The following is a 27,780-nucleotide window of genomic DNA, read 5'->3' as shown; positions in this document are numbered from 1 at the left end:
CCAGTTCTAAATGGATGAGCCTATGATCCTATAATCTCCCAGCTCTGGGCTCTCCTCCATATGCCATGAATTCCCAGAGCTGAAGGCATCCCCCCTTTCCTTACCATGTTCCCCAACCAAGTGTTGCAGCTTCCCATAGGCGTCAGCACTCAAACTCACAGAGCTGTTGTTCACTACCGGGACAGGCGGCCCACTGCCCTTCTTCCCCACAGGACCCAGAGCCAAACTACCCTTGCCCCCTGAAGCTGAAGGCAGGATGGTGGGGTAGTTCATGCTACCAAGTCCAGTGGCCAGTTTGAGCCTTGCAGCAGCCCGGGACACTCGGCCACCCTGATCTTGTGGGGCTTCCACGTGGCAATCGGCATGGTAGATGCTGTGAACTGACTCAGCATCATGAGGTGGGGATGGGAGTCCCTGTGGGCCTGGGGACGGGGGAGGCGGCAGCATGAGCCGGGTGCCAGGCTTCCCCCCTCTGGGCTCCACATCCCCGCGGACCTCGGGGCTACCGCAGGGGCCCCTAGGGCTCCCGTTGCTGATGTGGTAGTGATGATGGTGGTGGTGGTGATGGTGGTGAATCAGGTGGTGGATGGAGGGGACCCGTTTGCGGCCACGGCGCCCGACCCCCTGTCCGTGGAGGGCACCGTTGGGGTTGACCTTCTCCCGGCGCTTCTTCTGCCAAGTGGCATACAGCCTCAGGGTCCGGCGCTTCACTTTTCGGAAGATGTGACCAATGTATTTGAGGAGCTCCTCATAGCAGCTGCCTGGTTCGGAGAAGCTGGCAATGGTGCTGTCATTGGAGAGGTAGCGAGCCCGTTGCTCCTGCATCAACTGGTTCTCCCGCTGCTTTGTTTCTGAGAATTGTGTGGCGATCACCACCAGGCACAGGTTTATCATGAAGAAAGAGCCCACCTGCCCATGAAAGGAGAGAAAGAAGGAGTCAGTCCAATGCACATTAGTGCTGACCACCTCTGTGGCAGCCCAACAGCCTCATTGTACCAAAAAGAAAATGAACCCAGAGAGGGAAAGGGGGGCTTAGAATGGAAACTCAGATCCTCTGGCTCTACAGTGCTCTTTCTATTTATTACACTACACTAAATTTTGAGACCTCAGTTGCCTCACTTGTAAAATGAAAGTGTAGACTTAGAAGACCTCTGATGTCCCTTCTAGTACTAAACTTATAGTCCTCAACAATGCGGGCTTCAAAGTACATCTTAAATGTCATCTCTTCCAGGAAGCCTGAATCAATTCATCTATCTCTCCCTTTCTGGGATCTCCTAAAACACTGGTTGTACCTCTTTTGTATTATAGCGATGTGTTTATGTGTGTATAGTGATGTTTTTTATTCCACTGCCCCCAATCCTATTCCCCATTGGATTGTAGATTCATTAAGGGGAAGGATTATAGTCTATGTTTCCTGTTTCTCTGCACTGAGTACAGATCTTGGCACAATGGGAATATCTATCTATCTATCTATCATCTATCTATCTTGCTGAGGCAATTGGGATTAAGTGATTTGCCCAGGGTCACACAGCTAGGAGATGTTAAGAGTCTGAGGCCAGATTTGAACTCAGGTCCTTCTGACTTCAAGGCTGGTGCTCTATCCACTGCACCACCTAGCTGCCCCACAATGGAAATATTTAATAAAATATTTGTACGTTGAAATCTCCCCATGTGGAAAGCCCTCTCTATTTAGTTACATTGCTGGGGAGACAACAATAAAAAAAGACTTCATTCTCAAAAATCCAGTATGAGATAGGTGCTATTACTATACTCATTTACAGACAAAAAAACTGAGGATGAGAAAATTTAAATGAATTGTCCCCAGTCACAAAATTAGGTGAGTATATGAGGCTGGCTGTGAAGTCAAGTGTGTCTGACTCCAAATTTAGCACTCTATCCACAAAATGTTTGCAGAAGAGGAAAAAGAAGATGTCCCCTGAAAAAATGCCCTCAGGGGATAATTTGGGTGATCCAGTTTTAATTCCTGATATCCCTACTGAAGATAACATTGGTGGAGTTGTTTAAAACAGCTATTGTTAACTTAAAAAACAAGTACTGTAGAAAAGAATAATGAAGACATGAACAATAATGGAAACATGGCTTTATGGTAAGAACACTGAATTTGGAGTCAGAACCCCAATTCAACTATTTACTACCTATGTAATCTTGAACAAGTAACTTCTCCTTTCTTTGCCTATTTGTAAAGTGAGAGGTTGGACCAGGTGACCTCCAGAGTGCCTTCCAATTCAAACATTCTTTGTTCTAAGATCTCTTCAAGCTCTACATCCAATCAATGTGAGTTATTGCTATTATAATTACGCTAAGTTCCAAGTAAATGGCCCGGACCAGTGGTAAAAGACTCAAAAAGACATCTTTGCAACAGCATATTGACTTAGAAAGCCACAAATTAACATTATTGCTGTTGTATTGCATTTTTATTCATTTTGTTAAAACATTTCTCAATTAATTTGGTCCAGATTACAAGTTTGATAACTTTGGGAATAAGTATTATGGGAAAAAAAGAAGGTAAATAATGGGCTAGAAAAGTTGGGGAAGACTTCCTGAAAGAGGGGGTTAACAGCTTCCTAAGGTACAACAATGACATGAGGCATTCTCCTCCCCAGGACTAAGGGCTCTCTCTCCATTCAGGTACTAGTGATTTATTACATTGTCCAGTCCATGTAACATTCATTTTAGGTACACATTTCTATTCTTTCTTGGACTTTTTACCTCTGGAGTTTTTCACTGGTTTTCTCCAGGTTATCTTCCAAATACCAAACATCATTTAAAACTTAACTCCTACAGGAGGCATCCATGATTACTCAATCCTCACAATCTCTTCTTCCTCTAGGATTCTTTAACTTTGGAAGCTGAATTATACCATTCAGCACTTGATTATTCACTGTTGGCTCACTATCTTAGTGTGAGTGCTGGCTCCCCTCCAGGTATGAGCTCCTAGAGAGCAAGGCCCAGATTCATTCCTTTTCTGTCTGCCCTACCTCAAGTATTTAACTTCCCTAAGGGCCGGGTCTTGATCTGCATCCTCAGGTTAGGGACTGGATGGGAACATAGGAATAGTGGTGATTTGTCAGGAAGAGGAGAGAGCTCAGTAAATGCTTGTTCAATTAAATTGAAATTCATAGAACTTTAGAACTGGAAAGGGATGCAAACCACCACTGAGTACAACCCAAAACTAAACAAAAATCCACTCTGAAGCATAACTGACAAGTGATCTTCTAGCCTTTGAAGAACATATCAATTACCTTTGCCTTTACCTTTTATTTAATACATACATACATACATACGTGTGTGTATATGTCTATATATACATGTATGTATGTATGTATGTATATATATATATTTTTTTCCAATACCACCTTCCAATGAGTCCCAACTCACTTTTAGATAGCTTTAATTTCTAGGGAGTTCTTTTGGTTACATCAAGCACAAATCTGCCTTTTGGCAACCTAGCCAAGTAACCCTTTTGAAAAATAAAGATTACTAACTCACTAAGACAAAATCAATCAAGAGAAGAGTGAAAATTTAAAAAGGCTACCAAATTCATATTTTGTTTTCAAGAAGAAAGATATATAGATAAGATTTCATTTGGTTTTAAAATTAAGAACTAGGATATGAATAGTTATTCTCCAAATGAAACTGACATCATAATCCCCCCATTTCATTCCATCTTGAGGAATAAAGAAGTAGATGAGGAACAGATATGGGGGACAGGATAATGGCAAAAGAGCAAAAGGTATACTTAAGTAGAGAAAATTATAGGAATGTTCAGAGTGATCTGATACACTAGGGAATAACTTTCTCACTATTCAATACCCCGTTGTTTACTTCAGTGTTATCACTTGCTATAGCCACCATTTGAAATGTTAACTGCTGCTTATAGCTCTTTGACTTCTCTTTATCTTTAGGACTGCAGAGGTTCTATTTTTGTGTGAGAAAATCACGATACACTTAAGAGAACAAGTAAAGGGGTGGTTTTGTCATTTTTCAGGCTGAAGTGGTCATAGCAATATCACTGTGGAAGGATTGGATCTATCTGGCATGGACAGAGTTTTTCTATCTCTACCTTACCAAGTAATGCCTTGGTCCCTATTGGGAGCCAGGTTCCTGTTGCCTCTTGTGGGTTCTTGGAACAATTCTAAGTCTTGGCCCAATGGGACTCATGGTTTTAATGCCTGAACTTGCCACTGGGTTGGGATGTTTGAATAGCATGTTTGATATCAGAGGACATAATCACAACTCATACTTACGATTATTAGTAATATAAAATATATAAAATTATAAAAAGAATGTGCATCCATGACATAATACATGATGTCAACCCAGCCTTCCAAGGTTATAACCTAAGAAAGAGAGAGAGAGAAGTAAGAATTACTAAGAAAGCATATCTGTCTGAGAGAATATAGATTGTCTGACCTTTGGTCCTTCTCCCATCCAGCCCCCTTTCCCTACAACTTTCATATGTCTCCACAGAGTCTTTAAATTGGGATGTTCTTTTTCTTGTTTGGCCCTACAATGTAGTTTGATACAGCCCCAAAGAATAGTGGTGCATCTAATTATAACTGTCTCTAAGATATACTGGATTCTGAACTACTTCAGGAGTGGTGGGAATGGGGCCTGGGGAACTATACAATATACAATATCACACTTATACCAAACTTTTCATCTAGTACTACTTCCCTCCTCACCTTCAGGAGTCTTTTTTTATACAAACCAATGTTAAACCATCTCTTCCAAATCCTATAACTGATTTTTTTGGACTCAAGGGCAGAAATTCACATTGATTCTTTTCAAATTCACTTTGTTGGCTTTAGCTCATCCTTGCAATCTGAAAAAAGATCTTTTTAGATTCTGATTAATGTTCTATTCCTTTAATAAGCCTGAGGTAGGGAGCAACCTGGGGGAAGGAAAAGTAGGGGGAGGAGTTCCTGGCTCCTACCTTGATATTACCTGAGTTACTGCTCAGATTCTCCTCTGGATATGGGTACACATATAGTTAGTAGAAAATGTAGCCTCAGCCAATTCTGTTCCATAAATTTACCCATGAAGCTTTTTTGGGATCAGGAGATCACAGCATTTCTCAGAGAAAAAATCTCAGAGATCCTATAATCTGATCCTCTCTAGTACCTTTGGTCATCCAACCCCTGCTTGAACTGCTCTAATGCTATATCCCCTCAAGGTAGCCTCTTCTATTTGTAAAGAGTCAGTATGGAAAGTTGAAAGAGCAATGCATTTGGATTCTGGAAATCTTGGTTCAAATCTCAGCTCTGACTAAAAGTAACTTAAGTGCGTCACTTCTTTCTGAGTCTCAGTTTTCCTAATTGTACAACAGGAATAATTATAGTTGTATTATTTGCTTCAAAGGGCTATTAAGAATGTATTATTGTAAAGCACAATAGAAATGGAAACTGATTTTTTTAACCACTTAGATTTTTAGGAAGTCCTTTTTTAGTTTAAGTCAGATTCCATTTCATTCTACCCTGGCCCCATCTGGGCTACCAGAATTGGAGGCTATGTGACTGCCCGGTGCTCACAGGCAGACAAGACACACTTTTGAGAAAATGAGCCAAAACTCCCACACTCAGCCTTCCTCCACAAACTCTTTCTCAGAAATTATTCTCAAGAAAATCTAAATTGCCCTCATCACAGATAAGTTATTTAAAACAGAAAGGGCAAATTGCTTTGGCTAAGAATGAAATTGTTATTGCAATTGTTAATGTTATTATTAATAATATCATTACTCTTGACAAGAGTAGATGCCCTGCCTTTCTCTGTTTCAGCATCTTGGGATGCTCCTATTCTTTAGAAATCCCATGGGCAGGTGCCCAAGTGACATTTCTTAATAAAGACAAAGAATTTTAGATCAGAAGTATTTTATTCCAATGTTCTCATTTTATAGATGAGCAGGTCTGGGGAGGTCAAGAGACTTGTCCAATGTTTGTAGGCAGCTCCTAAGCCAATGTTCTTTCCACTATATCACACTGCCTCAAAATTTCTGTAAATTTCAATATTGATCATATAATTGGAGATTAAGAACTGCAAGGGACTTTCAATACTATTGATTTCAACCCTTCTCCTTTCACAGGAGCGGAAACTGAGAGGTTAAGTTTTCTGGGGTCACCAGTTTTATAAGGTTCTCAAGAAAGCTTCCCAAGCACAAATCAAGTCCACAGGCAACCATGTGGATTGTCATGGATAAAGCTCCCCTAGCCCAACTCAGCCAGCTGGAAGAGAACATTTTTCTGCTGCTCACAACATCATGGTCCCTTTCTTTCCTCCTCTCCAGGCCCCAGCATGATATTGTTTTTGGTTCACGCAGGCATCTGCTCTGTGGTTTTTGGGAAACTCATAATCACATATCAATTCAGGGATGGTTTGGAGGATAAGTCCTTTGTCTCTCGTGTTATAACTTCCACAGTACTGCTGTGCCAAATGGCCTCAGATTCACATGTAATAAAAGGCAGACACTCCTCCCCAAACCTCCCAATTAATTTCTTGGCTTCTTTCTGCATCTGTCCACATAAGTTAATGAGAATGCACCATTTGCTATGGGATAAGACGGACCTGGCAGTGGAGACATGCCCTTGTCTGCTGCCCAAGAAATATGCTATATTCAATGCCACCTTCAAAGGGCTTGGTGACTCACTCCTTCTCTGTCAGCCATACTTTGTTAAGTGGCTCAGCATAGGAGGCAGCATGGTATACTGGGAAAGGAATGATGGATTTGGACTTAGAAAATCTGGGTTCCAACTGTGACTGTCATTATTGAGCTATGTGACCTGGACTAAGTCTAGCTAAGTCTAAGTTCTTTGGTGCCTCAGTTTCCTTCTCTATAAAAATATAGAATTGGATAAGATTATTCCTAGGATTCCCCTTCTAGTTCTAAAATCTCATTTCCTTTAAACTCTTGGCAGCTTATTTAGCTGTTTCTGAAGCCATAGGAACACCCCCTCCCCCCAAAAAAAAATCTGAGGTGAAACAATAGGATTGGTTCAGGCAATATTTCACATTGGGTGTGAAATAGTTTGGAGCCAGATTGTGGAGGTTTATCAATATGCCTACATCCTTCCAGGACTTAGAGGTCACCAGTAGTCACTAATATCTGCTCTAATTTCGAGCCTCTTTTGACATTGTTGCCCAGAAAACCTGAATATTTGCAAAGAAAGATGCATCAGCACACATTCTGTACTCCATTCATTGCCAGAATCAAGTCCTTAGAGAGCATTTAGCCCAACACCTAATTTTAAAGATGAATTAGCTCATCTTTCTGGCTCTGTAGCTCAGAACCTCTCGAACATCTTCATCTTTCCTCTTCTTTTCTCCAGTCTTTGAGGATGATGATGAGGTCTTTCTCCTTGCCAAGATTAGCTCTTCTACTTGTGCCCTTGATCCTCTCCTCTCCCATATTGCCCATATCCTCTAAGAATGTCATTCTCTCTCTCTCTCTCTCTCTCTCTCTCTCTCTCTCTCTCTCTCTCTCTCTCTCTCTGTTTCTGTCTCTCTTTTTCTCTGTCCTCTCCCCTCCTCCTTTTCCTTTTCTCCTCTCCATTTTTGTCCCTTTTCCTCCCCTCCTTTTCTTTCTGCCTCCTTCCCTCCCTTCCTCTCTCCCCTCCCTCCCTTCCTTCCTTCCTTCCTTCCTTCCTTCCTTCCTTCCTTCCTTCCTTCCTTCCTTCCTTCCTTCCTTCCTTCCTTCCTCTTTTTTCATTATATTACATCTTGATAGGACTCTATGATTAAGCTGCTCTTGGGGAAAGACAGAAGAATAATAGACCATTCTTATCCTAAAAAGAGGTATGTAATAGGAAAAATTGTACAGTAATCCCAAATAATTAGAATGTCAGGATCATGTGGTAACTTCTTTGAGAAGTGAAAACATGATGATATTGACGTTTGAAGAGAGAGAGAGAGAGATCGAGAGAGAGAGAGAGAGATCGAGAGAGATCAATTCATGATGCCTGGGAATGTGGAAAAGGATGGGAAAGGATGGGAAAGGCTTCATAAAGGAGGTCTAATTTTGGCCTAGAAGGATAGGGAAATACCGTTTTAGGGAAAGGGTCCTTTCAGCCAAAAGGACCTGTGTGAAGAAAGGCCTGGGTGGAAGTGTGACAGTGTGGGGCATGTACTGTGGAAGGTAGATAGGTCTCTTGGGTCAGAAGGTCCTAGGGGGAGAGAAGACTGGGATGGTGGATTGGCATCAGATTGTGGGGGCCCTTGAATACCAGGCTGAGGAGTTTAGACTTCGAACTGTGACAGTCATGATAATGATATCAAACATAATCAAGACAACAACAATGATATTAGGACCTCTGATCTCACTGATAATGGGAACACCCAGAGAATGAAACTTTTACAAATAAAGTTTCATTCTCTGGGTGTTCCCATTATCAGTGAGATTTTTTTTTTTTACAAATTTTTTACAAATAATTTACAAATAAAAGTCTTCTTGCACTTATTAGACTCCCCTCAATGTACTCTGTATTCTAGGTACACACTGGTCACCTCATTTGTTACACACAGCATCCAGAATCCATGCTGCGGATGCTTTATTCCTCTTCACCTCAGATTCAGAATTTTCCTAGGTCCCTTCAAGATTTAAATCAAATCCTGCCTTCTGCAGGATGCCTTCCCTCTTACATCTGCCTCTCCAACCCTCCTAACATTTGGCTAGTTCTTTCTTTCTAATAATATAACAATTTGTATGTTGTTTTTCATTAAAATTGAGCTTTTTGAAGACAGAGACCATTTTTTTTTCATTGAATTCCTTAGTGATTAGCACAGTGCGTAGAACATAGTAAGCACTTAATAAAATGTTTGTTGACTGACTAACAAAAGAAGAAAACAGTCTTTTCTTTTTCAGAAATCTTCCTGTCTTAAACTTTAAGGGCCCTTCCTTATTTCAGCATCCAGATTTTGAGCAATCTTTTATAGAAAGTCTAAATTCTTTAGTTTGTCATTTATAGTCTTTTACTATCTGGTTCTAATCTACATATTTTGTCATGATATTTTCTTTCCCATGTTCACCTTCTATGATTTTAAAGCAGCCTTGCACAGTGGAAGGCTCACTGTGCTAGGGGTCTGGAGGTCTGAGTTCAAGTCTCAGGTCTGGCCCTATTTAATTACTTTTACCTGTTTTCTGCTTTTATAGTATCTCAGATGCTGCCCATGCATGCAAGACATATATACAATGGTTTTGACAAGAGATAGACCAGTCTGACCAGTATATACCAGCAATGGAGGGAGTGCAAGATTGAATTAAACACCATGAGGGCTTTGAATTAGACAATCCCTTAAGATCTCTTATAGCACTAAATCTATAATACTAGTCTTTTCCTAAACTAGATATGGTTGGAAATCCAGAGATACAAAGATATAGGAGAAAGAGCAGAATTTGGAATAAAAAAAGCTGGATTCTGATTTTAATTCTGCTACTTATAAACTGTATGATATGGGACAAATCATGGCATCTATCCTGCCTTAGTTTCTTTAGGTATAAAATGAGAAGGTTCGGCTAAATGATCTCTAAGCTCTTCCAGCTGCAAATCCTATGATTCTTGTAATTTCTAGCACACTATCTCAGATGTATTTATCCATTCCCACCTCTACTGCTGATATCCTTCCTCATCCTGAGGACCCCTTATTCTCTTAGTCTTGTCATTATAATTTTTCTCAAATCACTACAAGGTGTTTTTTCAAGTTATTGATCTTCCCAATGATTCCAAATGGAAGGGGGCTGGAGAGTCACACCTGGAAGATAGCGATCCAGGCATAGCCAATGTTGTCAAAGTTGATGGCTCCGTTGTGCGGGTTGAGGTCGCCTGTCCTGCACACGTTGTAGTACTGATTCCAGTTGATGCAGGAGTTTCTTCCACCACCATCAAGACTCTCCAAGGAGCGGCCATAAGCCTCTAGGCCTAGTGTACACTCTACTCGTAGCTCCCGGCGGATGGGGATGTGGGAACACTTCTGCATGCCGTTGTCACGGTGTGAAGAACAAATGAATGGGTTCTCCTCACCTTCTTCTGTCTGGTAATAGGGGTTCAGAAAGGTCAGGTTGTTATTCCTGGGTCAGAGAGAAAACAAGGTTGGTAGAATTGTTATGAGATATACAATGATTTCAATAACAACAATGATAATGATAACTCAGACTTAGAGAGCCCATAATAATCCCATGATTCAAGTTGTGATGGCATGTGGGGCTAATAAGATGACTACTCATTATTGATAATAATAACATATAAGTCATTTAAGTTTACAAAATGTTTTATATATGTATATACTATGTTACATATATTAAATTATGCTATGTGCAGACATATATATTTCATGTATTTTACACAAAATATTTTATGTGTATATTATATGTATTAAATTATACTGTGTACATAGACATCTATTTGCATATATGTATATATTCTCATTTGAGTCTTCCATAGCTCTGTAAGGTAATATGACTATCATCATTTTACCAGATAAGAAAACTGAGGCTCATAAAAGGCCTAAGAGGGAAATGACTTGCTCAAGTTCATCAAGCCAGCAAGAACATGGAGCAATGTGCAAACTTTAAATATGAACCATTGCTATGATTAAAGTGATTATTATGATAATGATACACCAATCAATAAGCATTTACCAAGCACCTACTTTGTACTAGATGCTGTGGTTTCAAAGACAAATCTCTGCCCTCAAAGGACTTACATTCAAATGGTGGAGACAATAACACATATATGTAGGTAGAGATAAATATATACCAGAAAGACCCATGGTAATTGGGAAGGGTGGAGAAGAAGATGCTAACTGCTGAGTGTATCAGGAAAGGCTTACGACAGAAGTAGTCCTTGGATAGAGATTTGAAGAGGCAGAGATAAGGAGGAGGAAAATGATGACAATGATGACCATGAGTCCCTTTTATCTGCCTCACAGTGTTAACCATAATATTATGCTTTCAGTGTGTCTTATTCTTCTTCCCTGCTTTTCCCCTCTTATCTCTCCACTTGCTAACTCCTGTGGAGGAGAAGTTAGAGTCATTGGCCAGTCGGAATGAATCATTTTCTTCCTTCTTCCAACTCTGCCATACTGAAAACTACAACCAGGAAAGAATCTGGATTGGGAAATAAGTAACATCAACTAATAGTAGTTCCAGAAAATACTAATTCATTCTTCAGGCAAGTTTGGAAAAGCTGGGACAGACTTTCCTAGATTGGGGAATTGTCAGGTTTGTGGTTCAGGCAAAACATGAGGAATGACTAATCGGGTCAAACTCTGAGACAAGGGATTAGAGTTGTATCTCATTGGTATTATGGAGCCAGGTTCAGGAGCTGGGGACAGGTCTGGGGCAGATAGGCTTAATTCTATGAGCCTTCTGGATAATGGACCTCCATATTTGCTCACTGTAGTCCAACCTTGGAGTCAGGGCAACTACTGGCACAAGTATCTATGGTGGCTCTGTCCCTGGCCCCTGTCTGCTGCCTTAGGTTACATATTAATCACTAATGCATTTATTAATCACTTACTATGTTCCATATGTTAGACAAAGTGCTTGGGTTACAAAGAAAGGCAAAAATACCATCAACCTAGAAGGGAACCTTAGAAATCCTTTCTTAGGAAAAGTTCACGGACTTCAGAAGGCAGAATTCTATCCCTTTAGGGAAGAGAGAAGTCTTAGGAGAGCAAGAGGGAAGGGTGCATCAGGTTCTAGGTTTAGGATCTCTCCCCACTTGGATCCTCATTCACTTGGAGGAGCCTCTTTGTAGAGACACTCCATTAACTTGCATCCAAAATCTTTTTATCTATGCCACAAAATCAGATTAAGGTTTATGTTTCAACGTTGTCTCTATATCCTGGAATTACCAAGTTACTACGCTTGTTTGAGGTTTTAAAATACACACACACACACACACACACACACACACACACACACACACACACATCATTAAACATCTTCCAGGGCCAGATGAGGAGAAAATGTTACTAGGTTACGGCCTCCGAGTGGCAGCCCACCAGCCTCCCCCAGAGCCTTCAGGTGACCTATATTCTTTTCCTGGAGGTGGAAGAGTTGAGCAGAGATGGGGCTGGCCATCCATTGTGTTACCAGCCATTATATTCACAACCACTTGACAAAGCATGTAGAACTGCTTCAGATGTAGCCCTCCCCCAAACACTATCTATACACTTTAACATAGACACAAGATGGGGATGTGAGTTTAAATTTGGAGCCCTTAGTCACTAGAGAGCAGTTGTGATCACTGCTGGGATGCAGAGGGTAAGCCCGTGAGTGGATATGCCATGGACAGTCACACTGGGAACCAGGATCGGATCAGAGGAAGCACCCCTAGGGATAGTGGGACATATAAGATCTTCTCCTTTTAAGGAAATTTTTTCTGGCTTAACCTGTTTTAGTCTATGAAACTGGGCCAGGATCTCCCCCTGCATTGCCTGACTTAGGGCTCATGGACTGTGGCTTGCTCCCTGGGTTCTGTGCTCCTGATCCTGAGATCCTGATCTGACATCTCTAAAAATATCCTGGAGATCTGAACCTAACTCCTTTCGCTTCTTTTGTTAAATGATTTGATATTGGTGGTTTTCCTGGACCTAAGTCTATGTTTCATAGCTTGCTATCTCTTATAGTCTGCCTAATAGAATTATTTTCCATCTGGGGAATGCCCTTGCTTTCAGTACCAGGATCCAAAGACCCATGGTAGGACAGGAGTTGGAAAGTATTATCAAGGATGAAACTGTCAATGGTTTTACGCCATTCGGCCATCACTCTGGTCTTCTTTGTGCCCATGATGTTGGCATTTTACAGCCTGATGCCCAAGAGTTTTCTCGGGACATACATCACAAAGTAGAGCAGAAGTCCACATAGGGAAAACCCCTCAGGATCCCCAGACCTCCTTAGATATGTGGTTCTATCATTAAGAGATCTTTCCCTTATTTTCACACTAGGTCAGATGTTCTGGCAAGTTTGAGGGTCTTCCCTTCTGGACTGATATCTTTGTGATCATAAGTTGTTGGGTTTTTTTTGACTCAATTCTTATCTAGCCCTTAGCCACTGAATGGGCAATGCCTCAAACAAACTGAGAGCTAGGAAAGATCTTAATTTAGAAAGGCCAAGATCACCAACAGCATCCCAGGTTATTGCCAGTCATCTTGACTTGCCTTGCCATTGCATTTTGATGACTGTGGAGGACAGATTCTGGAAGATGACAATTTTGCACATTTCTGCCTCACTTAAATTCAAGTCAAGACATCATTTGGATGTCTTGTGATGTCGTTGGTAATCTTTGAGAATGAATGTCAAACAACAACAAGAGATTCTGCCTCTTCCCACCCCTCTTATTCTTCTGCAGGCACCCTCATGGTGACCCTCCTGAAGGCTGTGGTTCATACACTTAGTAGCCCTGGATTGCTTGAGATGGAAGCAAGTGATATGATACTAAAGAGTTTTCCTTCAAGTCTTTAACCAACTACATTTAGTAGATGCTACTAAATTTAGAGGCACAGAGACTGAATTTGAATCCTAGCTCTATCATTTATCACCTATATATACTATCTACTTGAGTCAAGTCACTCAGCTGCTCTGGGCTTGATTCCTCATCTATTAATAAAGGGATTATAACATGATCACTACAATTCTTCCCAGTCCTTGGTTTTTGTAAAATTCTATGATACTTTTTCAAGAGAGATTTCAGAAGTTTTTAAATTAATATTGGCCTTAGCAAATGTTTAACTTTTTCAGTTTATATTATTATTGATGATCTGATTAAGGGTATTTTTATATTTTTAAAAGATTACTTTTAAAAATCTGTTTTAATCTACAGAATGTGAAATTTATTATGATCAATAATTAATATTCAACAGAATCAAATAGGGAATAACATGGTAAAGCATAACATATTAAAGAATGTATCACAATAAATTGGTAACATTATATCAGTACTTTATACCTGTAATACCTTATAGATTCTAAAGCATTTTATAAATATATCTCTTTGACTTCTTAAACACATCACCATAAAATGAAGTATGATGGCTCTCTTTTTTGTTGTATAGTTGTTTTCAGTCATGTCCATGAGGGCAGAAGTTGAGGAGAAAAACACAACCAGGCACTGAACTCATGAGGAAGCATAGAGAGTATTATGGAGGTCTGCAGATGACAGCCATCAGAATTTTGATGGAGTGATAAATATAGATTGAGGCAACCTCCAATAAAGAGAGGTTATTGAGTGATGCTGATAGAGGAAGAACTTAGCAGTAGCAATGGGGAACAGAGAGTATTCCAACTTCCCCAATCATGACCAGTGAGTTGGGGGCAGGGTAGTAGTGGAATAATTGAAAGGACAGCCAATGTTGGAAAGGTTGGTCAAGGAAGCTGTGCTATCATGAGGAAGCCAGGTCACAGTGATTGCAAAAAGATGGAGGGAGTAAGAAAGGAAATGGTTTAAGATGAAAGCAAATTTGTTTCCTATGGAACAGGCATTCCAGAGAATACAGTAGAAGGTCACTAATGGAAAGGGGATCTTAACAATATATGAGGATTATCTGAACATTGGCTAAAGTGTTTCAAGTTATATATAACCCTAGAATGTTAATTCCAGAATGGACATCCCTAAAAGGTCATCTCATCCAAACCCCTCATTTAATGGATGGAAAACTGAGGTCCAGAGAGGGCAAGGGGCACAGAATGAGTCAGTAGCACAGCTGGGATCCCAGTGAAACGATTTAGAAAGGGGACTCCAGCTTCATAGAAAACCTCTTTTGATCTGACTAGAAAGAAGGGAGGGGTGGAGGGTGGGCGAATCTGCATTTAAATAACACATTTTCGTTTTGCGCAGTGGTGACCTTTTAAATAAAAAACATGGGATTTTGATAGCTAGCGAGGGATGTATAGAAATTGCTTCTCTCCTCTGGCATGTGCAGGGCGGAGGGGGTAGGGGTAGTCAAATGACAAACAGGCTAGAGAGCACCTAAACCCTGTGCAAAGGTTTGAAGGTTTAATGCCTTAAGGATTGGAGGGGTGGGGTGTGAGGAATTGGCAAAGAGAGATTTTTGTTCCAGGCTTGACACTGAGAAAGCAGAAACTTACTTTTCAAGGAACCAAAATTTAATAAGAAGAACTCTAGATTGAGAGAGTCAGGAAACTTGAGCTATTTTCAGGTCTGACATTGATTTTTTTTTTTTAAGTGATCTTGGACAAGTCAGTTATATCAGTGTCATCATCTAGAAAATGCACAAAATCCCAGCCTTGTGAACTGTTATCATCTGGATGGTTTTGGTATAGCAAAGAGAGCAAAAGCCATTACCATCAGAGTTAAAACTTGAGATAAGGTTTACCAGTGAGCTTGGCAAAGCTGATAACATAGTACTGATGTGCCCTATGAATCAGCCACTGCTAATTCATCACAGGTTCCTCCATCCTGCTCTGGACCTTGCTTTCTATGTTCATGACACTCCAATTTTTTTCCCTACCATTCTAAGCACCCACTTTAAATCTCCTTTCAAGGCTCATCATCCAAATCATGCTCCCTCAGTAGGGATGTCATTTGAAGATCTTTATATGAATTCTCTCCTTTCCCTTCCCCCTTTCTCCCTACTTTTCCTTTCTTCTTCCCTCTCTTCCCATTTCTCCCCCATCTTTTTCTTCTTCCCCTCTCCTCTCCTTTTCTCTCCTCCTGAGTGATTTCTCTTGTCCCCATTGGTTCAACTGTCTTTAAGCAGATGACTCTTAAATCTGTATATCAAACAATCAATCAACAAGCATTCATTAGTCACCTACTATGTGTAAGTGTGATACATGCAATATGCTTCTTAGTATAAGTCCCCTTTAGAGCTCTTAATATCTTCTGTACAAACTCTGTCCACTCTCCCTTTGTAATTTCAGTAGCTTCCATAGGCTTAATTATCTTTAAGCAGATGATTCTTGAATCTATTTATAAGAAAATCAGTCAACAAACATTCATTAAGCATCTACTATGTATCAGTCACTGTACTGGGTGCTGGAAATAAAAAGCCAAAAGTAAAACAATGCTTTTCTTCAATTACTTTCTATTGAATTCTGATTCCTCTCCTACACACCAGGACAGGGCATTCTCAGTTGATTGGTGGATATCTCCAACTGTATTTCTATTGGTATTTCAAATTTAAAATGTCCAAAATAGAACTATCTTTTCCTTCTCCCCTCCAAACCTACCTATTTCTGATAAGTATGTCCATTTTCCCTGTCATCTAAGTTTATAAACTTGAGAATCATCTTTCACTCATTCTCTGTCACCTCTCACATTTAATTGACTGCCAATTCTTAAAGATTCTTAAAGATAACATGTCTCAGTTCTTTTCCTCTTCCCTCCACTTCCTTGCCTGAACCACACTAGTCTCCTAACAGGCTTCCTGATCTCTAATCTCTCCCTTTTTTCATCCATTTGATGTGACTATTACAATAATATTGCTATGGCTCAGGCCTGATTATTACTTCTACTCAAGAACCTTCTATGGCTCCCTACCACCTTTAGGATAAAATAGAAATTTCTAAACCTAGTATTTAAAGGCCTCCACAATCTGGATCCAACCTGACTTTCTAGCTTCACATCATTACAGTTCATGAACTCTACATTCTAATTGAATTGGACCAATAATTATTCCTTGAACTCAGCATTTTGTCTCCATCCCCACCAGGTCGTTGAACAATCTATCATCCAAATTTGGAACACAATATGTCAAAACAATGACTTCTCAGAATCCTTCCTCTTAGCTTACAAGTTACCTTCTATAGGATGCCTTTCCCTGTCTGTGAATAATTAATGCTCTCATCTTATTCACATTATTTTGTGTTATTTTCTACACAGAAGTACTGACTTCCTTTAAGTCAACTCAGATGCTACCTTCTGCAGGAGGTAGATTTCTTTCTGACTCCCCCAGATGGCAGAGCCATCCCTTCTAAGTCTATCTTCCACTCACTCTATAAGTAAATATTTACATGGTGACTCTGCCATTAGAATATAAGCTTCTTGAAGGAAGAAACTGTTTTCCCCCTTTGTTTGTAGCCAATACTCAATACAAGTTTATTGATTGACTTAAGCAATCCACTAGTATCTATTAAATACCTAATATATACCCCTTATGCTGGGTCCAAATAATGAAACAATCTCTACTCAAAAGAAGCTTATGTGCTCACAAAAGAGACAAATACACATGATATCTGTCTGTCTGTCTGTCTGTCTATCTCTCTCTATATTCTCTTTCTTGGCTTCAATTGACAATCAGGTGGACTAGGCCCTAGGTTGCTGACTTGCCTAACATTCATGCTATAGAGAAAGCAGTTATTAGTTATTAGTTAACTGGAGAAGAAAATATCCTTCTTCTTGTACATTGTTGGTTTGTCATATTCTAGAGAAAAGATTTTGAACCGCAACCTTGACTTAAGAACTAATTGGAGAAAAAGAAGTATTCAAGAAAAGGCCATGGAAAAAGTCTCCTGAATGCAAGGCAGTGTGGAGCTGGTGGAAAGCCCTCCAAACATGTTTGAAATTAGAGTCTATTCAGGTTTCAGCCATATCTCTAACTGGCCCAATCGGACTCAAATCACCTTACTTCTATTAGCATATGGAAAGAGTAATCTTTGTTCTGTTCTCTCTTCTTCCCAAGCTTATTGTGAGGATTAGATTGAAAAAAAGATGGGAAAATATTTTTTAAATACTGCAGTTACTGTACAACTATATTTGCCTCAACTTCTCCATTCCGTCTTTCTTCCACATTTGTTCTTCTCAGCCCCCAAACTCTAAAAAAAGCAAAAACAAAGCAAAACTACTCCTGACATTGATGACCTTGGGAAACTATGTCCTGGGAGCAGTCTGGTCTGTGGGCTAAGAGAGATGCAGAAAGTCCAAGTTTTATTCCTTTCATTCCCTCCCTATCCAACTTTTGCCAGTCCTATGAACTGCTTGCTTCTCTTTACCCTGTATTCCTTGTGGGGCCCAGCCTGTGGGAACAGGGAGAATCATCCCTCTGGGAGAAAGTGCCCAAATAAGTGACAGGCTCTCCAAATGCTATACACTCATCTCTGCCAAGATTACAACCCACTCAGAATTCAGGGCTCTGGCATTTCAGCTGAACAGAAAAACTTCCAATCCTCTTGTTATTATTTTCTTTAATTATGGGCCAAGCACAACGTTCACACTTTAAGAAAAGAAATGCAAACATATCAAGGACGATCAGAGACAAGTTTTACCAAACACCACTTAAAAAAAAGGGACTTATGTGAAAATTAAATCCCACAGTGTCTGGGCTATATTTCCCCTTAAACTTCTCCTTCTGTGAAAGCAAATGTGTACAAGGAGACAACTTATTTGGGGGTTTTCCTGGGCTTCCAACTGTCTGAGAGCAATTCTGTGTGACAAGCTTTGGGAGAACTTGGATTACCCGTCTTGGAGGGGAAAACTGCTTGTTGGCAAGCTGGCAAAAGAAAGACAAAATTTAAGAACTGGAAGAGGCCAAGTTCAATTCCAGCATCTAAAGGTTGGCAAACTGAGGCCCTGAGAGGGGAAGTGATTTTTCCAAGGCCATTCAGCAAAGTAGCAGCAAACTGAAAACTAGAATCCATGTATCTGGGCTCCTGGTACATGATTCTTCCCTGTGCATGGCTAAAGATGTCTGCTGTTGTTTCTTTTCCAACTTGCCCTCTTCTTCCTCTCCAACTTGGTTTTCATGGAACAGATTCAAAATACTGTGCCAATTGGTTTCTTGAGCTTTTGGGCCACAAGGAAGAAGAGGAGGAAGAGGAAGAACTTGATTCTTGGGATTCCTGCTAGAAGAACCTAAAGAAGGACTATTGGACCTTTCCATCTGATTTAGAACTGACCAGCTTACATATATATGGGGGGACCTTCACAGTTAGGATTATCTTGTTTTTCTATTTGTATCTCCAAAGTGTAGCATATAATAAGCACTTAATAAATGCTTTATCTACTTTTCCTTCCTTCCTACCTTCCTTCCTTCCATTCATCAGCAAAATGGGGGGAATATTGCCTTAGTTGCCTCAGTGGCTTGCGGATGAGGTCAAATAAAATAATAGATTTAAAGTGCTTTGTAAACGCGAAAATATTATATAAGGAGCTATGATAATTATGAGTAACAATAATAATAATTCCCTGTACTTTCACTTGATTACAAATGGTACATAATTTGTTCCACCTGAGCAATACTTTGCTGAACAGTAAACACAAAAGAATCACTGAAGGAGAGCATCTTTTCTAGGTACTGTTTGTAATTGAGTTCCATCTAAGAAGAGAAGGATGAAATAATGATAATATTAAGCATGAAAGAAGTATAGCACCCTCTGTGGAGTACTATGGAGAAGAGAGGATACTTACCTTCAAGGAACAATTAGTTTAGTATGGGAGATAAGACTTGTACATGTGTTAAGTCAGTACAGAATCAAGAATTAGACTGTGTTGTTCAAATAATAAGGGCAAAAGGATTTTGGGGAAAGGTGTGCTTAAGTGTGAGTATCAGAGAAAGTTGTTATAGATCCAGGAAGATTCATAACAGAGTTAGAGTTAGAGGGATGGCCAATCACTTCATTTGATATAATCATATGATTTGTTAGTGTGGTTTTTGATACAGTCAATGATATTAATAGTTTTACTGATATGCAACCATCCCTGCATTCCTGGTATAAATCCTACTTAGTCATAGTATATTATCCTGGTGATAAGTTGCTGTAATCTCCTTGCTAATATTTTATTTAAGATTTTGCATTAATATCCATTAGGGAAATTGGCCTATAATTTTCTTTTTCTGTTTTGGTCCTTCCTGATTTAGGTATCAGCACCATATCTATGTCATAAAAGAAATTTGGTACAACTCCTTTTTCCTTTATTTTTTCAAATATTTTGTACAGTATTGGAATTAGTTGTTCTTGAAATATTTGGTAGAATTCACTTGTAAATCCATCTGGTCCTGGAGATTTTTTCTTAGGGAATTCATTAATAGCGTGTTCAATTTCTTTTTCTAAAGTGGGATTATTTAAGTAATTTATTTCCTCCTTTCTTAATCTGGAAAATTTATATTTTTAAAGTATTCATCCATTTCACTTAGATTGTCAGATTTATTAGCACACAGTTGGGCAAAATAGCTACTAATTATTGCTTTAATTTCCTTTTCATTGGTGGATACTGATAATTTGGTTTCTGATACTGATAATTTGGTTTTCTTCTTTCCTTTTTCTAATCAAATTAACTAAAGGTTTATTTTTTTCATAAAAATAACTCTTAGTTTTGTTTATTAGTTCAATCATTTTCTTACTTACAATTTTATTAATTTCTCCTTTTATTTTAAGAATTTCAAATTTGGTATTTAATTGGGCAACCACCTCATTTGACAGATAAGGATACTGAGGGACAGGGAGATTAAGTGACACGTCCAGGATCACACAACTAGCCAGTAAATATCTGAGGCAAGACCTGAATCCAAATCTTCCTGACTCTAAGTCCACCTCTCTCTCTTTCCTTTATGGCTTATTGCCTTGTGTGAAATGGGGTTAGAGCTAGGGTTTGAGGTTTGTGAAGAAGTCCCCCCAGAAGGAAAAGATTGCTGGAGAGATAGGGACAGAATCACTCCTCAGGATCATCCAGGAAGTATGTTTTCACCTGTGTTTAACACAGGCAAGTGAAGAAAGAAAGTCAGTTGTTTTTTTTAAAAGAGAGATAACTTGTACACAGCATTTTTTTTTTTAATAATAGCAGTGAGAGATCCTTGACTATTAAGAGGAGAAAGAGAATTTAATTTCAGTCACATTTTCCTAAAAGATCATAAGCATGTGAACACAAAGATTGTTTTTCACAGAAGAACATGCCTGAAAATATGAAGTCTGTTCATGGAACATCCTTCTCTGCCTTTCCAATTCCCTAGCTTTCATTGAGTTTCTAAGCCTTTATGTATCAAGGGACTACTGTTCTGTAGCAAGCCATATCTTGGAGTACCTCAAAGATGTTGGGGACTGAGGTATATAATAACTAACATGGATTAAGGCTCACAGAAAAAGAAATATTTAACAAAATATAAACTTCTTGAAGGTGAGAACTTTGTAATTTTTGTTTTTCTACCTCTAATACAGGGCCAAATGGTAGGTGCTTAATAAATGCTGATTGATTCTACCACAGTGGATAAAGTGCTGGCCCTGGAATCAGGAAAACTTGTCTTTCCGAGTTCAAATCTGACCTCAGACATTTACTAGCTGTGTGACCCTGGGCAAGTCACTCAGCCATGTTTGTCTCAGTTTTCTCATTTGTAAAATGAGTAGCAGGAGGAAATGGCAAAGGATTCCAGTATCTTAGCCAAGAAAGACCCAAAAGGTTTCACAGAGAGTTGGATGTGGCTGAACAACAATAAAGCTCCAAGCAGAAATTAATCAAGGCAGTGAATATGAAGGATATGCTAAGATATCTATGAAATCAATATGGCCTTTAGGAAAATGACTCTAAGCATACATTGAAGAAATCTCCCTTGTGAAATGGGCTTAAGTCACCTTGAATGTAGAGGGACAGATCAGGAACTTGTTTGGAATCCTAACAACTTGCATATGTTATAATTCTATAAGAACATAAAGACCTCTGCTCCCAATGATCCTATTGGGTAGGTGGAGTAAGTACTCTTAAAAATCCCCATTTTACAGATGAGAAAACTAAGCTATAAATGCCAGAGCTGCAGTCTTATTCTGGGTCTCTCCTGGTTTCATGATTATCATTTTTCCCACCATGTTGCCTTTCTAAAGAGGGCAACTTTTCCCCAAAGGGTTCTGCCAACCTGGATTCTCAGAAGGGGTCATGACTGCTCCTATTCTCTGTGTCCCTTAGGGACATGACTAGTTGGTAACTGCCAGAGAGGGCAGCCCAAGGTCCCCATCAGGACATTTTTAGCTTTAGCAACCAGACGGCCCCTCCAGGTAACCAAGAGGCAAAACAAACACTGTCACAAGCTTCTTCCCAAGCCCTTCCTGACTCCAGGGCCTGCTAACATGGCCCAATCATAAAAACCTAGCTAGCATATAATAACAGCTGATATTTATTTTGTACTTTAAGATTTGTAGAGTGTTTCTCCATATATTATCTCATTTGAGCCTCACAGAAACCCAGGGAAGTAGATACTATTATCATCCTATTTTATAGATGAAAAAACTGAGGCTAAGAAAATTTAAGTGACTAGATCAGGCCACACATCTGGGAATAAGTAACTGGGACTTTTGGAGTCCTAGATCTCTACCTGGTCTCTCATAATCACTGGCATGGCCATAGAGCATTGAAGTTTGTAGAGCATTTCCTTTTATTACCTCATTTGATTTTCATAACATCCCTATAAAGGGTGTTATTGTTATCCCCATTTTATAGATAAGAAAACCGAGTCTCAAACTATTTAAGTTATCATAGCCACAAAGTTTCTGAATCAGTAGGCTGGCTCCCTGCTCAGACTGGTAGCCACTTGAGCCAATAGCTACAGCATTCCTCCTTGGTCTCTCTAGTGGGGCTCTGTCCCCAGGCCTTTTCAGGACATGTGGGAAAGAGCTCTGGGTTCTACCTTGGTCCCGATTCTTATTAGATGAGCCACTTTGGGCAAGTTTGCTGGTTATTAGCACTGGAAAGAACATCACTGCTATCTCCCCATTTTACAGCAGAGAAAATCAAAGCCCAGTACTGTTAAATAATTAGCCCCAGATCACATAATTGTTGGGGAAGCTATTGGATAGACCCAGGTTAAAATTTAGCCTCGGACACTTACTAGCTGGATGATCCTGGGCATGTCATTTTATCCTGTTTGTCTCAGTTTCCTCATCTGTAAAATGAGTTGGAGAAGGAAATAGCAAACCACCTCACACTCAGGTGTCTTTGCCAAGGAAACCCCAAAGATTTGGGGCTCTGAGGTCTGGGTTCGCAGTCCACCTTTGGTGTTTACCACTTGTGTGATCATGATTCTGTTCTTTAACTTGCCTGGGTCTTAAATGAAAAATGAGCTCCTCCCCTTTCTAGACATGTATGATTCAATGACTTCAAGCCGTATTCTTTCTAATTATTTAATACTAGAGTGGAATCCAGAATACCTGATTTAAAATCCCACCTCTTGATTCAGATCAGTTGCAATGATCTTGTGATGGAGAGAGCCATCTGCACCCAGCAAGAGGCCTGGGGGGACTGAGTATGAATCATAACATAGTATTTTCACTCTTTTTTAATTGTTTGCTTGCATTTTGTTTTCTTTCTCATATTTTACTTGTGCAGTATGATAATTGTGGAAATATGTATAGAAGAATTGTACATTTAACATATATTGGCTTATTTGCCATCTGGGGAGGGGGGGAGGAGAAAGAGAGGAAGAAAAAAATTGAAACACAAGATTTTACAAGGGTGAATGTTGAAAATTATGTATATGTTTTGAAAATCAAAAAGCTTTTAAAAAAGTAAGTAAAAAATAAAATTCCACCTCAAACACTTACTAACGATGTGTCTTCTATGTGCCTCAGTTTACTCATCTGGAAAATAGGGACAATAATACCTGTGGTACCAACCTCACAGGATTGTTAAGAAGTTCATATAATATATGTGTAAAATACTGTATCAACTTTAAAATGCCACATGATACATTTATACCACATTATTCTTCTCTATGAGCTTCAATTCTTGCATCTGAAAAATGGGAATGATAAAAGTATCTGTATAATTACCTCACAGGCTGTTGTGAGGTTCAGGTGAGATTATGATGGAGATGAATGCTGTCTGATATGCAGAGGCTCCTGGAAGCCTCTTCTGACAAAAGCTGTCTCTGTAGCTTGTGTGCGCCTGCACTCTACACTCTAGCCCTAAGCATGGGATCTGACATCCGGCTGCCGGGCACTCACCTGGCAAAGTTGTTGTCCAGGAAGCATCTGTTCCTTAGGAGTCCAGCCCAGAGCTGCACCCCCACGATGCCAAAGATGAAGAAAACAAAGAAACAGAGGAGCAGGACGTTGCCCAGCATGGGCAGCGTGTCCAGCAGCAATGTCACCAGGATCCGCATGCCTGTGCAGGAGAGGGCAGAGCACATGTTACTTCAGGGTGGGAAGGAGGGCGTTATACGTGGTGGAAAGGATGAGGGTCAGGGAGCTAGCTTTGGATCCCAACTCTCCCACTCGTTAGCTATGTGGCCCATCATTTTACCACTCCCTATCTCAGTTCCTTATCTTTAAATTAAGGAATTGAACCAGATGGTCACTAAAGGTCCCCTCCAACTCTTAAACTATGATCCTAGGACCATGGTTGTCCATATTAACCTCTGGATATGATGGCATGAGAAAAAGCCATTTTTCTCTGCTTGTGCTCTTGGTTAATTGGACCCTTGGGATGTTGGCTTTGGGACCAATCACAGCTTTGATTATTGGAGCCATGAGCAAAACAACAAACCATCAGTGATTGTTATTTTTCTCCCATCTAGTCTTCAATGCTATCTATAACCTATCTCCAACCTACCAATCACAAATGATTGAAGATTATTCTTCTTTCCAGTCTATCCTGTCTGTCCTAGATAAACACTATCAGTTACTCCCCAATTTCATCCCATTTTTCTGCAGGCTTTTCCTTGTGTCTGGAATGCATTTCTTCCTTATTATTATCTTGTGGAAGCTTTTCCTTTGACTATACTTCAATGATGGCATGATTTCATTCTTATTTGAGTAGATGTCCTATAAAGTCCTCTCAATCCTGACCAATTTTCTACGTTGGATTATAGAGTCCTTAAGAAGAGAAACTATCAATTGCTATTTTTGCACCTTGCCCCAGTATGGATGCTACAGAATAGGTGCTCTAGTAAATGTTGACTGAGTTTGTCTGTTGGACTGATCACCTCTGTTATCTACTGGCTGTGTGACTTGAATCATTCATCATTCTAAGCCTCCGTTTGTTCATCTCTCAATTGGGAAAAATCATCCATCTTTTCTCATTCTTAGGACTATTGCTTGGAGCCAATAAAAAGAATAAACATAAAAGTCCTGAGAAAATATTCATTTTTTTCCTGTGAATTTTCCTTGGGATTTTCTAAATTCCATGAATTGTTGTATAGAGCCCAGTAGAGATCAACAATGACTCACAAGCTTAGTGATTTCAGGATCCCATGTTTATGTGTAAGGTAGGTGGACCATGCATGATTATTAACCAGTTTTACAGATGAGGAAAATAAATCCAAGAGAAATGAAGTGACCTGACTCAAATAATATATAGCTTTTTCCTCTGGGGTTGTAGTAATAACTCAGTAATAAGCCTATCACAAAATGCAGAAAGTCTCGAAAAATGACTCTTCTTTTTCTTTTTCTTTGCCGTTGGTGCCATAGGCATGGGCACAGCCTAATCACCAGAATGTCCAGTAGGGTTCTTGAAGGGTGTTTCCAGGACCCAAAGCAGGAAACAGACTATACTTTTGTAGTGGTTGAAGGTGTACAAGGTTCAAAATTCCTATAGGGATATATATACCCCATGGGAATTACTACCTATATTTTACAGATTAAGAAACTAAGCCTTATATATGTTAAGTAGCTTTGTCCAGGTCATATAGTTAATGAGCCTTAATCTCCAAACCCAAATCTTATGAAAGACCAATGTTCTTTTGTCAATACCAAACTGATTCTCAGAATATCAGTTCATCAATCAACCAAGAAGCATTTAAATATCTACTCTATGATGGGCCCTGGGCCAAGTGAAGAAGATACAAAGACAAAAGTAAAACAATTTCTTCCCTCAAGGAGCTTATACTCTAATAGAGGAGACATAAATAAATATACAAGACATCAAAAAATTCTTCATGGAGAAAATGGTGCTTGAATTGAATTTGAAAAGAAACCAGAGGTTTCAGGAAGTGGGGATGTAAGAAGGAAAAGCATTCTGGGTATGGAGGCCATTACAATAGTCCAGGTGAGAGTTGAAGTTGAACTAAGGTGGTGACTGACTAGAAATAAGAGGAAGGATGGGAGATTCTCTGAGGATCTAGAAATGACAAGATGTGATAACTTATAGAAATCTAGGCCTATATTGCCACTCTTGGCAGGAGAGACAACTGGCATAGATACCAGAGAGCCCAGGACCACTGGGAACTTTAGGGAGTGTAGGAATGAGAGAGGAGGGAAAGGGCAATAAAAATGCAGTATCTCCAATCTAATGCTGTTCTTGTGGACCCAATAAGTTCATTTTTATGTCACCTGGGCCCCAAATCTCAGTCATCTTTGACGTTTCCTTCTGTCTTACTTCAACTACTTGCATAAAATAAACAACCCTGTTTATTCTATTTGTTCTTGCTTTTTAAAAAATCTCAATCAGCCCTTTTCTCTGTTTTCACCATCCTGGTTATGGCTGGTCAGCTTTTACCCAATCCCTCAGAATTCTCTTCTAGTTGCCTTTCAGTCCATCCTGCATATGCTTCCAGAGTAATTGTAAAACAATTTTCATCATGCACAACCTTGGACACACATGATATGCTTTTTGAGCCTCCTGTATCAAATAGGAAAGACAGATGTGGTCATAAGGTCCCTCCCAGGCTGCGAATTCTTTGGTTCTAGATCATTATTCTAATTTGCAGCCCACAATATGTTCTTACAGAGTCAAAGGTCAAAGGCTCTTTAGTACAATAGACTTCATAAGTGGATGAAACTTTTTCTCCTTTTTTCCCTCCCTCCTTCTTTGTTTCATTCCCTCCTTCCTTTTTCATTTCTTCCCTACCTCTTTCTTTACCTTCCTCCCCCTCTCTATCTTTATCTGTCTCTCTTCATTCTAACAAGAATCATTATGAACCCATTACCTGCTCCTTTCTCTGGCTTGAGCCTATGTGTATCTCCTTAGGCAGTCTGGTGGCTGTCCAGTCATTTGGAGGCTTATCTCACTTGCACTGGACTTAGTACAGATGCCTGACTAATCTTATCCTGACTGCAGTTATGAACGCTCAAACTCAAGGGATCCATTAGTCTCAGGCTCTTCTAGCATCAGGGATAACAGACGTGTGTCACCACATCCAGTCTATTTATTTGGTAAAAATCATTATTTCTATAGATACCAATGTAGTGCTGAACCCTCCCTTGTAACAGAGCAAAAGAGTTAAGCAAAATAAAATGATATACTGGCCTCATTAATGTAGTTTTCTGTCCCATAGTCCCCATTTCTTTACTGAGAAATTCAGAGTTCAAGTTCTATTCACTATTCATTTCATTTACATTACTGCAATTATGTAGAATGCTCTCATTTCTGCTCAATTTACTCTGTATCAGTTTATACAATTGATCAATAATCAATTAGTTAATGTTGATTAAGCACACACTGCAGACCACTGTGATAAGCACTGAGGATACAAAAAGAGGCAAAAGATAGTCCCTGCCTTCAAAGAGCTTATAATTTAATGAAAGTCATCCTATGCACCTCTGAATTTCTAATTTTGAAATTTCTTATCATAAAAATTTGATTTTAGTACCATTCCACAGTTTTTTTTTTAAATTTCGTCAAAGGACACCCACTTTGTTTTGAGCTTTTTGTGACCAACAAAAGCGTTACTAATTTGATTTCGAGTGTGTATATCTAGAAAAAACATTACTGGGTCAAAGGGAATGAACAGATTAATGACTTTTCCATAAAAATCAAAAATGCCTTTCAGAGGCACAGCTCAATAGGCAGTGTACTCTTATATCTATCCTCCCATAACTCCTTCAAAATTGGCTCTTTCTGTCTTGCATCATCGTCACACTTTTGATGACTATGAGCTAAAACTTCAAAG

General features: G+C 39.6%; 1 protein-coding gene across 1 annotated transcript in view; it reads right to left on the bottom strand.

The window, feature by feature from the left end:
- CACNA1H (calcium voltage-gated channel subunit alpha1 H) overlaps positions 1–27,780 on the bottom strand; it is a 146,049-nt gene that overhangs the window by 92,393 nt on the left and 25,876 nt on the right. Inside the window, exons 4-7 of the mRNA XM_051969392.1 lie at positions 23,897–24,056; positions 9,763–10,078; positions 4,269–4,361; positions 105–909 (exon numbers count right to left, since the gene is read on the bottom strand). Of these exons, the coding sequence (XP_051825352.1) occupies positions 105–909; positions 4,269–4,361; positions 9,763–10,078; positions 23,897–24,056 (1,374 nt within the window). The remainder of the gene's footprint in view (positions 1–104; positions 910–4,268; positions 4,362–9,762; positions 10,079–23,896; positions 24,057–27,780) is intronic.

This window comes from Antechinus flavipes, chromosome 1 (assembly GCF_016432865.1).
Source record: "Antechinus flavipes isolate AdamAnt ecotype Samford, QLD, Australia chromosome 1, AdamAnt_v2, whole genome shotgun sequence".
Lineage (NCBI taxonomy): Eukaryota > Metazoa > Chordata > Mammalia > Dasyuromorphia > Dasyuridae > Antechinus > Antechinus flavipes.
Note: the sequence above shows the minus strand (reverse complement) of the source record. Positions and strands in the feature narration are given on the sequence as shown.